The 13,574-nt window shown below is 34.8% G+C and overlaps 1 protein-coding gene across 1 annotated transcript in view; it reads right to left on the bottom strand.

The window, feature by feature from the left end:
* Positions 1 to 13,574, bottom strand: part of LOC126880400 (photoreceptor-specific nuclear receptor) — a 171,868-nt gene that overhangs the window by 36,386 nt on the left and 121,908 nt on the right. Inside the window, exons 4-5 of the mRNA XM_050644238.1 lie at positions 5,032 to 5,152; positions 2,242 to 2,375 (exon numbers count right to left, since the gene is read on the bottom strand). Coding sequence (XP_050500195.1) covers positions 2,242 to 2,375; positions 5,032 to 5,152 — 255 coding nt within the window. The remainder of the gene's footprint in view (positions 1 to 2,241; positions 2,376 to 5,031; positions 5,153 to 13,574) is intronic.

The following is a 13,574-nucleotide window of genomic DNA, read 5'->3' as shown; positions in this document are numbered from 1 at the left end:
GAAACCCCTAGGTTTTCGTGCAGATTTGGATTCGTTACGTAAAAGTAAGCAACTTTTATTCAAGACATTTTTTCGAACTGTGGATAAATGGCGCTATAATTGAGAAAAACGATTTATCCTGATACCATAGGTAAATTATAGAAACGGTCTAATATCTCGAGAAATACATTTCCAAATGAGAAACCAAAAAAAAGGTTTTTAATACTTTTCGAAAACCTATCCAATAACGCTAAACATGACCCTCCAACCCACCCCCTGGAGGTGGGGTGGGGGGTAACTTTAAAATCTTAAATAGCAACCCCCACTTTTTATTACAGATTCAGATTCGTCATGAAAAACTAAGCAACATTTATTCGAAACATTTTTTAGAATTGTTGATAAATGGCGCTTTAATTGGAAAATACGATTTATTAGCGCCATCTATCAGCAATTTTAAAAAATGTTTCGAATAAATGTAGCTTAATTTTTCATGACGAATTCGAATCTGCAATAAAAAGTGGGGGTTGCTATTTAAGATTTTAAATTTATCCCCACCCCGTCTCCAGGGGGTGGGTTGGAGGGTCATTTTTGTTGTTTATCGATAGGTTTTCGAAAAATATTAAAAACCTCTTTTTTGGTTTCTCATTTGGAAGTGTATTTCTCGAGATATTAGACCGTTTCTATAATTTACCTATGGTATCAGGATAAATCGTTTTTCCAAATTATAGCGCCATCTATCCACAGTTCGAAAAAATGTCTTGAATAAAAGTTGCTTACTTTTACGTAACGAATCCAAATCTGCAAGAAAATCTAGGGGTTTCTATTTGAGATTTTAAAGTTACCCCCCACCCCACCTCCAGGGGGTGTAGTGGGGGTTGGTGTTTGGTGTCGTTGGATAGATTTTTGAAAATCATTGAAGACGTATTTTTCAGTTTTTCGATCCGATGTACAGTTCGCGAAATATTCGACCGTTCCACTACTTTTGGGACACCCTATATAAAGCCGTACTGAAGCCAATATGGACGTATGGAATTCAATTATGGGGTTCTGCTAGCAATTCAAACCTAGAAATCCTACAAAGATTCCAGAACAAAGTTCTTCGAATTATAGTCAATGCTCCGTGGTATGTTTCGAACAACATAATAGAAAAAGACCTACAAGTTCAATCCGTAAAAACTGAAGTCACAAAGTACAGTGAAAAATACAAAAACAAAACTAGTGCTCACTCTAATCACTTATAGGTCTGGATCCCGCGTATGAAAAAAAAGTTGATTAATAGCAAGCTGAAAATTTGTTAATAGCTTAAGGGTGTCTAGTCGAATAAACTTTGATATATGGGAACACTGAAACAGGGGCAGTTTTAATTGAGGAACAGATTAAAAATTTGGAACGGTCACAGCACGAAAACGGCACATTTATTTTGTCCGACAGAACAGACTTAAACTCTCCGAACAGAGATAAAACTCTCATGAAAAAATCAGACTGCTATTTATTACCTGTCATAATTCCTGTCATTTGACATATTCTACATGTTCCACTCATTAAAACGCCCATTTGGTGATAAATAGCAGTCTGATTTTTACATGAGAGTTTAATCTCTGTTCGAAGAGTTTAAGTCTGTTCTGTCGGACAAAATAAATATGCCGTTTTCGTGCTGTGACCGTTCCAAATTTTTAACCTGTTCCACAATTAAAACTGCCCCTGTTCCAGTGTTCACACATATCAAAGTTTATTCGACTAGACACCCTTAAGCTATTAACAAATTTTCAGCTTGCTATTAATCAACTTTTTTTTCATACGCGGGATCCAGACCTATTAGTGCGCGAACTGTTTAATGACAACGATGAAGTGCGTCGACTAAAGCGTTTTAAGCCTACAGATTTATTAAACAGATTTAAATAAAATTAATTAACATTTACCACTACATTATTAACTTTGTTTGTTAATTATATGTTAAAGCAAGCCTCTCACTGGAGAGAATTCCTACATGTCATTTGTTCTTCTAATAATTGTCATAAAATTTACTTATTGTTACGAGTGATAACAGATTGTAAATTAAATGGAGCTTAAAAAAAATTAAATAGATCACTTTTCAAAACCACTTCATTCCAATTTTCATGATTCAGTTGTCTTTATTTCTCGAGATATTTCTAATTGGCCGTTTAACTGACTCACCCTATATACAAGATAAATGTTGGTGCTTCTAATGTTAAACTTATTTTTATTTTTTTAATCTTCCATAGTACATATTTTTTAACTTACCATCGTTATCACTGCTATTATTCATATCTTTTGGGGTTAGCTCTCTATTTGGTAAGGTGGTGTGCGCTACAGACGGCAGAAAGCTGTTTGTATATCTCGCAGGACTGAAAGCCATGGTCAGAGATACTGGAGGTCTGAAATAATTTTTTATAATACATTTTAAAGAGATATGCATGTAACTTTGGTAAATATATTAGTACATGAACAATATTGTACAGTCCGCTCATGCCTGGTTACGCCAACAGATACTAAGCTTAAGGCGTACCTTAAGCCTAAATGTAAATGTAAATCCTTATGCCGTTAATTATCACATCATTTGACATATTTCTAATGCAAATAATGCGATAATTAACGGTATTAGACGCTAGTGTGGCCCCAGGCCCCTGTTGGTGCAACCAACTTAAAAGTTCTTTCTTATAACGTCATAACAATGTCATAACATAAATATAGGGTGATCGATCTAAGAAAGTTGCGATGTTTTTAAATATGCGTCTTGAATCACCTTGTATATTAATTAATATTATTTTATCCACAAAATGTTGTTTTGATTAGTTCTCTAGAGAACTAATCAAAACGCGAAGTAAAATGAGAGGAAGCGAAAATACTGAAAAAAGTGCGTTAAGAGACATCAACAAGAAAGTGTCAAAGGAAATCAGAAAAGATCTAAGGAAGTATAAAACTCAAAGCATCCAGAAAACCATAGAAGAAAATAAAAGTTTGAAAGTTTTACGAAGGAAATTGACCAACGGAAAATGCGAAATACATAAATTAAAAAATAAAAACAGCGAAATAACATCAAACAGAGAAGATTTACTAAATATCGTAGAAGAATTTTATTTGGAACTATATAGGAGCCAAAGGCTGAATCAAAATAATCTGAGGGAAGCGGTTTCAAAGAAAATAATAAACCAAGGCTCCGAAATACTACCAGAGATAACCACTAGCGAAATCCATCAAGCACTGAGAAAAATGAAAAATGGAAAAGCACCAGGTGAAGATGGAGTCGTAATAGAGGCCATTAAAAACGGAGGCCACATTCTTATAGGTAAAATAAAAAAATTTTTCAACTTATGCCTTCATCAAAAGTCGATACCTGAAAAATGGAAAAACGCAGTAACAATACTTTTGCATAAGAAGGGAGATAAGACAGACTTAGAACATTATAGACCCATTAGCCTGCTAAACCACTTATACAAACTCTTTACAAAAGTAGTGACATCAAGAGTAGAAAAGAAGCTAGATTTTTCCCAGCCAAAAGAACAAGCTGGATTTCGATCAAACTTTGGGACAAACGACCATCTGCAGGCAGTCAAGTTACTAATTGAGAAGTCAATAGAATATAATAAACCCCTTGTCCTAGCATTCGTGGATTTTCATAAAGCCTTTGACACGATAGAGCTGGATAGCATTTTAGAAGCTCTAAATGAATGCCGCATTGACTACCGTTACAGTACACTTATCTATAATATTTATAAAGAGGCAACAATGAGTGTTAAGTTACATGATAAAACCAAAGAAATAAGCATAGAACGCGGCGTAAGACAAGGCGACACACTCTCGCCAAAACTATTCATAACTGTTCTGGAATATGCCTTTAAGATGCTCAACTGGGACAATAAAGGGATCAAAATAGATGGAGAAAAGTTAAATCATCTTCGTTTTGCAGATGACATAGTCCTTATAACTGATGACCTAGGAGAAGTAAAGAAAATGCTAAATGAGTTAGACGCTATCTGCTGGAAAATAGGTCTGAAAATGAACTTTTCTAAAACTAAATTTATGACTAATCTGATTCCTAGCGGACAGCTGATTATACGCGAACAAGAAGTAGAACTAGTGGAAAAGTACATTTACTTGGGTCATGAAATTAGAATTGGCAGAGATAACCAAACATGCGAAATAAAAAGAAGATTAACTCTTGCTTGGGCAGCCTACGGAGCTCTGAGAGACATATTTAGGAGCAGTATACCGATCGGTTTAAAAAGACAAGTGTTTGACCAATGTGTGCTACCGGTAATGACATATGGAGCAGAGACACTGACTCTAACCAAGGCAACAGCGTCGAAAATGCGGGTTGCTCAAAGGCGCATGGAAAGATCCATGCTGGGCGTAACTCTACGGGATAAAATAAGAAATGAAGATCTCAGACAAACAACCGGTATCGCAGATGTTGTAGAACGTATCACCAGGCTCAAATGGAACTGGGCAGGACACGTCGCCAGGCTGAAAGATTCAAGATGGGCACGAAGGCTGATGGAGTGGAGACCAAGAGAAGATAAACGAAGTAGAGGAAGGCCGCCTACACGATGGACAGATGATATCAGGCGGATTAGTAAAAACTGGCAAAAATCAGCACAAAACCGTGAAGTGTGGAAACAATTGGGGGAGACCTATGTCCAGCAGTGGACGTAAATTGGTTGGATGATGATGATGATGATGACAAAATGTTGAAGCTTCATCAAAATAGACAATATAAAAATAGAAAATAGACGATATGAAAGTCCCTGAAAACTTCTATGTTTATTTTAATAAGGTACAGGGGTAAAAAAAGAGAAAAGTTAGTGTGAGTTTTAAGTTCAAATATTTCATCCAAAATAAACTTTTTGTTTATTCTAAGCGATTTTAGACCCTCGGTAATAATGTAATCTTTCATTCTGCGTTTAAATTTTTCCAAAATATTTATTAGTTTTCTCAGGATTCGAAAAAAACGAATGTATTTAAATAGCATTGGACCAAGATTTTGCGCCTACCCCCTCAATGTTAAAAAATTCATCTTATTAATTTACTTACCCGAATACTCCTACAGCAACGGCAGCCTCTCTTAAAGCCCTTTCTTGTTCAGCACTCATATCTCTTAGAGTTTCTGGTCTGATGGTTGCTGTGTTCCTTGGTTGTCTTTCATTTTGGACAGCTGGAAACAAGAAAAGTATATAATAAGATAAGGGTTAACCACAAAGTGCACGTACCTATATATGTGTTAGACATTACGTCATCAGTGTTGGAGTAATGACATAATCGTCGATTTTTTTCAATACACACCAAGGTCACGCGATACCTCATTTAAAACCATGGCTTAAGGTCAGATCTCCTAATCACCTTTAAAACCATGTAATTATTTGAATATTTATTTCTACAAGGTTAACCAAAACTCTTGGTTTATTATTGTGATTAATTTATAATAAATGTCTGGTAATATATGAATAAAAAATAAAATTATAAGAAATATTGAAATTGACGACATTCAACATTGATGCAAAGACAAAGATGGGCAGTAAATTCTTTAGTAATATAATTTGGTTTAGTGAATGAGTATTTATGGTAATTCTAATTTACTTAACTAAGTAATCATTTTGGTTAACCCTGTATAAATAAATATTTTAATAATACATCGTTAAAAAATCGATTAGGAGACGTTTCAAACGAGGTGTCATGTAAACTCGGTTGGTATTTAAAAAAGGTTACGTCATTACTCCAACAATGATGACCTAAATGTCCAACACATATATAGCAATCGATGGCCATTTAAGAATTAAAGTTGACTAGTTTTAAGATTTTTTTAAATGTCATCTGTTTCTGAAATAATTAATTTATTTCATACTTTTGCGACATACTGTATACATACATTCTGTTTGATTATGTCATCTAAAAAATAATGTTGGCTTGTCTATTTCTTGTTAGATAAATGATAGAAAAAACATGTCATACTATTGCTCACTCTTTTGTTCTATACAACACTAAGTACGTGTACCTTGTGATTAAATATATTTTTCCTACTTTGTTGAAAGACTCTACTTTAATAAAATTATTATGATTTTTTGGAAATACACTCATTTACATTCATATTTTCTGGTTTAGCTAAATGATCTTTTTTCTATTCTCATACTATATTATATCAATTATGATTTCACTACCTGTATCATAATGAACTTCATTATGATACAGATTTTCATTACGATACAGATTTTTAACCAAAAGAAACGAGATATGGCATTCGCGATGAAGGTGGCACTCGGCACACGCGCATTGACCAATGGCGAGTCAAATACACACGCTTTGACAGTTCTCAATATGTAAACAAACTGACAAACTACTTAATTTGTTTGCTTTACAAAATTAATAAAATTGAATATATTTTTTTGTTGTGAATGATCATAGAAAAAATTGTGTATACAACTTGCATTTAATTATCATTATGAAGCTCGTACTCTATACGAAACTCGCCTCTAGGCGGCTTGTTTCTTATCCCTCATACTCGCTTCATTATGACCATCATTAAATGCTCGTTGCATAATATACTATTATAATTCTAAATATTTAAATATATCGAGTTATGTGCCAAATGAAAGCCCCAATTAAGAGATAAATAATAATTATTACTCAAGTCTATCTGGATTTAATAAAACGCATAAATCAAAAGAACTATTACCTACTTTACTTTTACAAATTTTATTAATACTCTGGCATATCAATTTACTATTTTAGTTGGGAATAAGCCACAAAATTGATTTATTCCCAACTAAAATAGTAAATTGATATGACAAAGTATTAATTTGTAAAATTAAAAGAATAATTCTTCTTATTTATGCGCTTTATTAACTTTCTAAAGATTTTTTTTGCCGGCCCTGTAATATTATATAACGCATCCCTCGGTACACCGCAGGCTATAGTAGAAACGCGACGGTAGACCGCATACTATAGTAGCATCCTTACATTACTGTAGGTACTACCATGATACTACGACAACCAGAGATAAAGCCACTTCGAGAACAACTTTTAACCGGTGCGCGCATGACGTCAGCGCCCGACAAACTTGTACGGAGACTTATGGGAAAGCATAGAGTTTTATACGGTTTTATACATTCTCGTGTTATTAAATAACTGAAATTGCCGTTCGTCTGTTCTGTTACACTGTTTAATTTATACTTTGATGAATTATTATAATCATATCAGTAAAATAATACAATATATTATGTAGGTGCTGTACTAAAAAACGTAATAGTTTTTTCACTGCAAAAATTTAAGAAGTTTCTTGACATGCAGAAAACTTTAAATAAACCGCGTCAAATAAAAGATGGTTTATTAACAAATAATAAAAAAACTAAAGTTTCAAAAAAGTATTAAAATTACAAAAACAAAATTAAGTAGATACATTTAGATGAATTTAAAGATGTGGCCGTTTAGCCTATTCCACTGCTACCTTTTCAGATCTATTGTCTTCTTCTTCTTGAAGATCAACCACAGATCTATTGTGGTCCTCTAATTCTAAATTACATTCTTTAGTCTGGCCAATTTTAAAAGGTGAAATAAGCCCCAATTCTCACCGCACATTCTTCTACATTTGCCCAAGGACATAGTAGCCTTCTGTGTGGTTTTCAGGATGTGAGTATTCCATTTCAGCCTATGATCAGTATAAACCCCAAGGTATTTTGTTTTTTTGGCAAATGAAATCTCTGTTCCTCCCAGCACCGGTAGTTTAAAGCCTTCTAATGCTGTCCTTTGGGTGCAGTTGGCGATTTGTTTTCTGAGCAATGACTATCAGTCTCTCTTATTTACACCGGTCGTCAACTATATTTGGGGCTGCTTACATTCTACCAGACACCAGCTGGGCAAACCTGCCCCTGATGACGATTGATATATCGTCAGTGTATCCTAGACAAAAAAGTCTTCTGTGGAGAGATTTTTGAGATCATCTACCAAGGTTGCTCAAAGTAGAGGTGACAGAACTCCTCCTTGTGGACAGCCTCCACCTACTCTTGCTTTGATGGTTGCTTTAACTAGAGTTGATATTACTATCCTATTCTCCAGGTATAACCTTATCTATCTGCATATTACCGCAGGGATTGTTTATCGACTATCTATGTAGTCTAGATCCTCTAAGTTTAGTTTCAACAGGGCCGCCACGAGAAGGGTGCAATCAAAGATTACACATCCCCAATCAATGTTGGGAGCACCCAGCGGTCTTGGGATGGTTTAAGGAGGTGCAAAGTCCTAACACTCTCCAAGCAAAACTCATCCCCTGATATTAGTTCTTTTCCCGCTCAGCATTACGCCGACTAGAAAAAGAACACATCCCTCGCCCCCCCCCCCCCAAAAAAAAAACAAAACAAAAAACAGCAAAAAAACAAAACAAAAAAAAACAATATTACATTTGATTCATTTTACTTAACGATTTTTGCATTTTTTTTTTGTATTTTAGACTTTTCTTTCAACTTTTGGTTCAGAACTCGCATTCGCTTTCACATCACCAGATATTTTAACATGAACTGATCTTTCCAATAAAGATTTTTGATAATTTTTGATGCCAACTTTAATAGTGTCCCCATTGAATTGGCATAAAATATTTTCTAGTTCACGACAGTTCGTAAGTAATATTTCTGAAGGCTTCACCAAACCCCCTTCTGAGAGATGATTTACCCACGAGGAAGAAGTGTCACTATTTGTAGAACTGCCCAAACTCTCTTCATGTCGTAGATTGAAAGCTATGAAACCAGCTAAATTTTCTAGTCCATCATGATACAACTCTTCCATTTCAAAATCTGTTTGATGGTTTTTATTTTCTGAAGTTACTGGAAGATTTAATTGACTAAAGAGTGGTTGAGTGGTTCGGTTATCATCAATGAATCTACTACGTCATTGTTGTAACAATCAAGATTCAAAGAGCTTCCTGCTTTCATGTTTTGAAGCGACATGTTTGTTGTTTCTGGTAGGTTACTTACATTAGCTGAGAGTGAAATAATTTCATCGTTCCGACCCATAATAAAATTACGAAGATGGTATTTAAATTGCAAAGGAGACGGATGATCATGTAAACGTCCAATCGCACGTATTACTGAGAATAGTCCTTCTAAGCAATCTTGATTTAAATTATATGTTGTTATAATTGATGTTGAAATCTTTTTTAAATCTAGAAATAGTAGTCGCAAAGATTTAATACTAACAATAATGCCATGCTGAAAGGGCAGAAATGACTATTTCTAATTATATTTAAGAATTTTATCCCGAAAATATAGCTTTATGCTTTCCGAAAACTTTCGCAAACTGCATAAAAATAACAAACCCACGTTAAAAATCGAACATTTGGCCTGGCGTTTGTCGGTCAGTGACGTAGGCGTAGAAGAGAGAGAGACAGGCTTATTCACGCGCGTGGCTTTATCTCTGGTTGTCGTAGTATCATGGGTACTACTTTATTGATGAAGGCATCAGTAACCTTGTGAAGCCGAATCAATCGCATTGATCATACTAAATTGATAGGCTTACTATGACTAAATATACAGTGATGAGCGCGCTAATGTGCGTGCTAATAACCGGCAAAACAACGCAGAAGATGGACAACATAAATGCGTTGTGAAATAAAAAGAGATGCAACTAGTAGAGGTGGGAAATTATCGGTATAAACCTATAAAACATGACCACTTACAATAGTTTCCCACCTTTAAACGTTAGCTTTTTTTTCGTTTTGGCCGACACAAATAAACGTCAAAATATGACAAGGTACTACCTTACTGAATATTTTTTGCCCGAGGGAATGGAAAAATACGTCTGTTTAATTTTTAAATTAGTCTTTAAATAAAAATGTTTTAAAAATTAAAGTAAAATTATTAGCTCATTAATCATAATCTTTGTTTTTGATTTATTTATGGACAGCCTTCTTTCCAAACTCACTCATTCTATTCTAGACCTGGATCCCGTTTACCAAAAAAAAGTTTATTAATAGCAAGCTGAACAGTTGTTCATAGCTTAACGGTGTCTACATAGTCGGACAAACTTAGATGTATGGGAACACTGGAACAGGGGGTTTTAGGGTTTTAATTGTGGAACGTTATTTTAATTGTGGAACTTGTCATCCTGACAAGTTTATGATTGTGAAAACTAGCAGGTTGATTTTAAGTTTATTCAATAGCAAACTAGATATAATATATGAAAAAATGTTTGTCCGACAAATATCTTGGACATTTTAATAAGTCCGACACGTAGAACACGTCAAATGACAGGAATTAAGTCGGTGATAAAAATAACAGTCTGATTTTTTGCATGAGAGTTTAATGAAAAGGTAACAAATAAATTGGAAGTTTTGTCCGACAAAATACATGGAACGTTTTCGTAGTCTGACGTTGGAAACCTGTAACCTGTTTCACAATTAAAACCTTACCTGTTCCAGTGTTCCCGTACATCAAAGTTTGTGCGACTAGACACCGTTAAGCTATTAACAAATTTTCAGCTTGCTATTAATAAACTTTTTTTTGTATGCGGGATCCAGGCCTTTCGTTCTAAAACTCCGTCAAAATTATTTTAAATTAAAGAAATGTTAATGTCACGTTAACGTCATACAACGGTCATACTTATGACTATGACTAAAGTCAACTAGAAAGTATCGTAAGTGGTAATGTTATCACAACGTATTTAGTGTAGGAAACAGAGGTTGAACCTCGCAAAATGGACACAAGTCCGGTTTTATTTTTTTTTCTGGTATATCAAGGGGTGCTTATTATGAGACTAACTTTTTCTTAAAAAATTTCGTACTCCCTTTTCAGCCCTATAAAGGGTGTAATTTGTGGTTTTTGGGAAACGTAGCCCTTCCTGTACGTTTTACAAAAAAATTGCTTGATAGTAAAATGAAGAGGACTATATTTCCTACTATTTATTTCCCGACAGCATATGTCTATCACACACCGTTTAGCGGAGGTGGCGCACCAAAGTTGACAAATTTTTAAAAAAGATGTTTTAAAAAAAATTATTTTTTCCTAACTTTAATGAAAATTAAGAAGAAACCCTGCGGCAATTAATCGCAAATAAGTGGCTGATTTTTTGGTATAGGTTTCATTTAAGGGTAATTGCAAATTTTTTAATTACAGGGTGATACATTTTAAAAAACCCCTTTTTATACCGCCTATGCTAGAGTAAAAAAACTTTCAGCGATTATCCATGTACTGGTGTTACTCACAAATTTCTATAGTGCACACCCATTTTTTTCCTGAACCGCCCAAAAAAAATAGAATTAATACAGAAAGTGATTTTCTGGAATCCTTCACACACCATGCCCTTTATTAAAATGTTTCATATATTATTTTATGTACGTTCTTATTACCCATGCATGGGCACCAAAAGCGATTTCTTGATACAACCCCTGTAGCCAAAAAAAAAATAAATAAAGGGGGGGGGGTTGAAAAAAATATTTTTTTTGCTTTTTGGCCCATATGGACATATGCTCCATCAATAGGGTTTTTCATAAATATATATTATTATGAATATTGCAACATCCCTGCGGAAAGTACCCCTATCCTTGAAAATAAACTGCAGAAACTATCCCTATCCCTTAAAGAGCATGCTTTTACGATTTTCTCATTACCTATGCATTTTTTTAACAATACTATAGAATTAAAGACCACTATTTTCTCTACAAATAAACTCATATGCATTTTTTTTCGTATAAGCAACCGTTACGGCACAGTGGCGCCGTAAACCTCAGAAATGCTTTGGCGGGCTCCAGTTTTTGTTTTTTTTTTCGTCACCTATTCATTTTATTGATAACGTACTTATGGAAAATAAAAGAACACACTGCCTGCTACACATTATGACCTATACATATCTTTTTTTTTTTTTTTTGGCAACATGGCGGAGATCGAGGAAGTTAAGAAAGGATTGAACAAATTGAATAAAAGTGATCTAATAAGGATAATAATTGAAAAGAAAGTGCCTTTGGACATAAAATCAAGTGATAAAGTGGTTAAGTATGTGGAAAGTGATGAAAATACCAAGTTTCCTGATGTAACTACTGAAATATCTGATAATAGTTCAACTGACCACGCCCATGCGGTAAGTCACTTAACATTAAAATATGACCTCAAAGTCGCAAACATCCAACTAGAAGCTTCAACACGTATTATCAAAGAACTTGAACGAACGATTAGTAATCAAGATTATATTATAAATTTGCTACAAAACCCAGCAAATTTGCAGGTTAACCATGTGCCAAATACAAACAAACAAAGCGGTGTTGCCGGTCATCCTCCAAATTCCGTCGCTAAAGCTGAAGGAAAGAAAACCAAGGGCATACACGAGACACGTGAGAATATAATAATTACAAACCAGCAATTCTCAAGCGCCCTAACGCAGGCTCAACAAAGTTTGAAAATTAATGATATCCACAGTCTTGGCCAAAACCAAAACAAAACTCGGTCCGATGCAAAAGTTGTGGGCAATAACAGCGAGAGTGAGGAGCCTGCAACAAAAGACAAGGTGTGGATTTATGCAGCAAAGTATAAACAATCTTATAGTACACAAAAATTGGAAACATACCTACAAACAAAGTTTCCCGGGCATGAGTTCTCGTGCACTTTATACGAGAATAAGGTAAATGGATCCAATTCTTTCAGGATTACGGCAGATGCAGAATTGAAGGATATTCTTTTTCAACCACAGACATGGCCAAAGGGAATAGAGGTGAGTGAATATTTTTTTCGCAGAAAATATTCCGTCAATAAACCTCCTAACCAAGGTAGATACTTTAACAGGAAAAGACAACAGTGAAAGTGTTATTTTAAAAAACTCTGTACTCTGTACCATTTTATAATAAACAAAATTCGTTAGCAAACTCTGACCAAGTTAGTCTAGTTAGTATTTTTCATGTAAACACCCAAAGTTTAATAAAAAAAATAGATCAGCTTAATGTTTTTTTGAAAAATAAAAGATACAATATATTATGTTTCTCTGAACATTGGCTCAGAGAAAACGAATTAACAACAGTGGCGGCTCGTCAGAGGAGGCAAGGAAGGCTCAGCCTCCCCATAAATTTTTTACACACGTTACACTGTTTTGTTTATCTTGAATCGCAAAAAACAACAAGCACTCTCACTATTATACAACGTGTAAATTTCATATTATCACTAACTATCCATACGCACTGGGCATTAGCATTAGAACGCATGATTGCGTCCAGTTTTTTTATTATTATTGTAGGAAGGACCCTGGTTTATCCTGAGATGCATGAACGGAGCCGAGAAGTCGGCCAGCCTCCGTTGCTTATGCTCCGCGCAGCGCAGCAGGCGTTTAAGGAGACCCGGTCTCCTAACAGTGGCATCTACGGTGTCATCACACGCTGCCCGGATATTTACCAACGGAGGCTAACTAGCTTCTCGGCTCCGTTGCCGTTGCGTGCATCTCGGGACAACGAATTTTAGGGTCCTGACTAAAAATAATGAAAAAACTAAAAGCGCGAATTTTGTTATGAAATTTGGTATTTGGGGTTATAATAATATTTGGAACAACTTGTTCAAAAAACTTTTTCCGAGATTTGTAAATCATGTTTTTGGATTCGCAGTAGGCCGCGTTTAGAA

Source organism: Diabrotica virgifera, chromosome 2, assembly GCF_917563875.1.
Source record: "Diabrotica virgifera virgifera chromosome 2, PGI_DIABVI_V3a".
Classification (NCBI taxonomy): domain Eukaryota; kingdom Metazoa; phylum Arthropoda; class Insecta; order Coleoptera; family Chrysomelidae; genus Diabrotica; species Diabrotica virgifera.
This window is presented reverse-complemented; position numbering and strand designations above follow the sequence as displayed.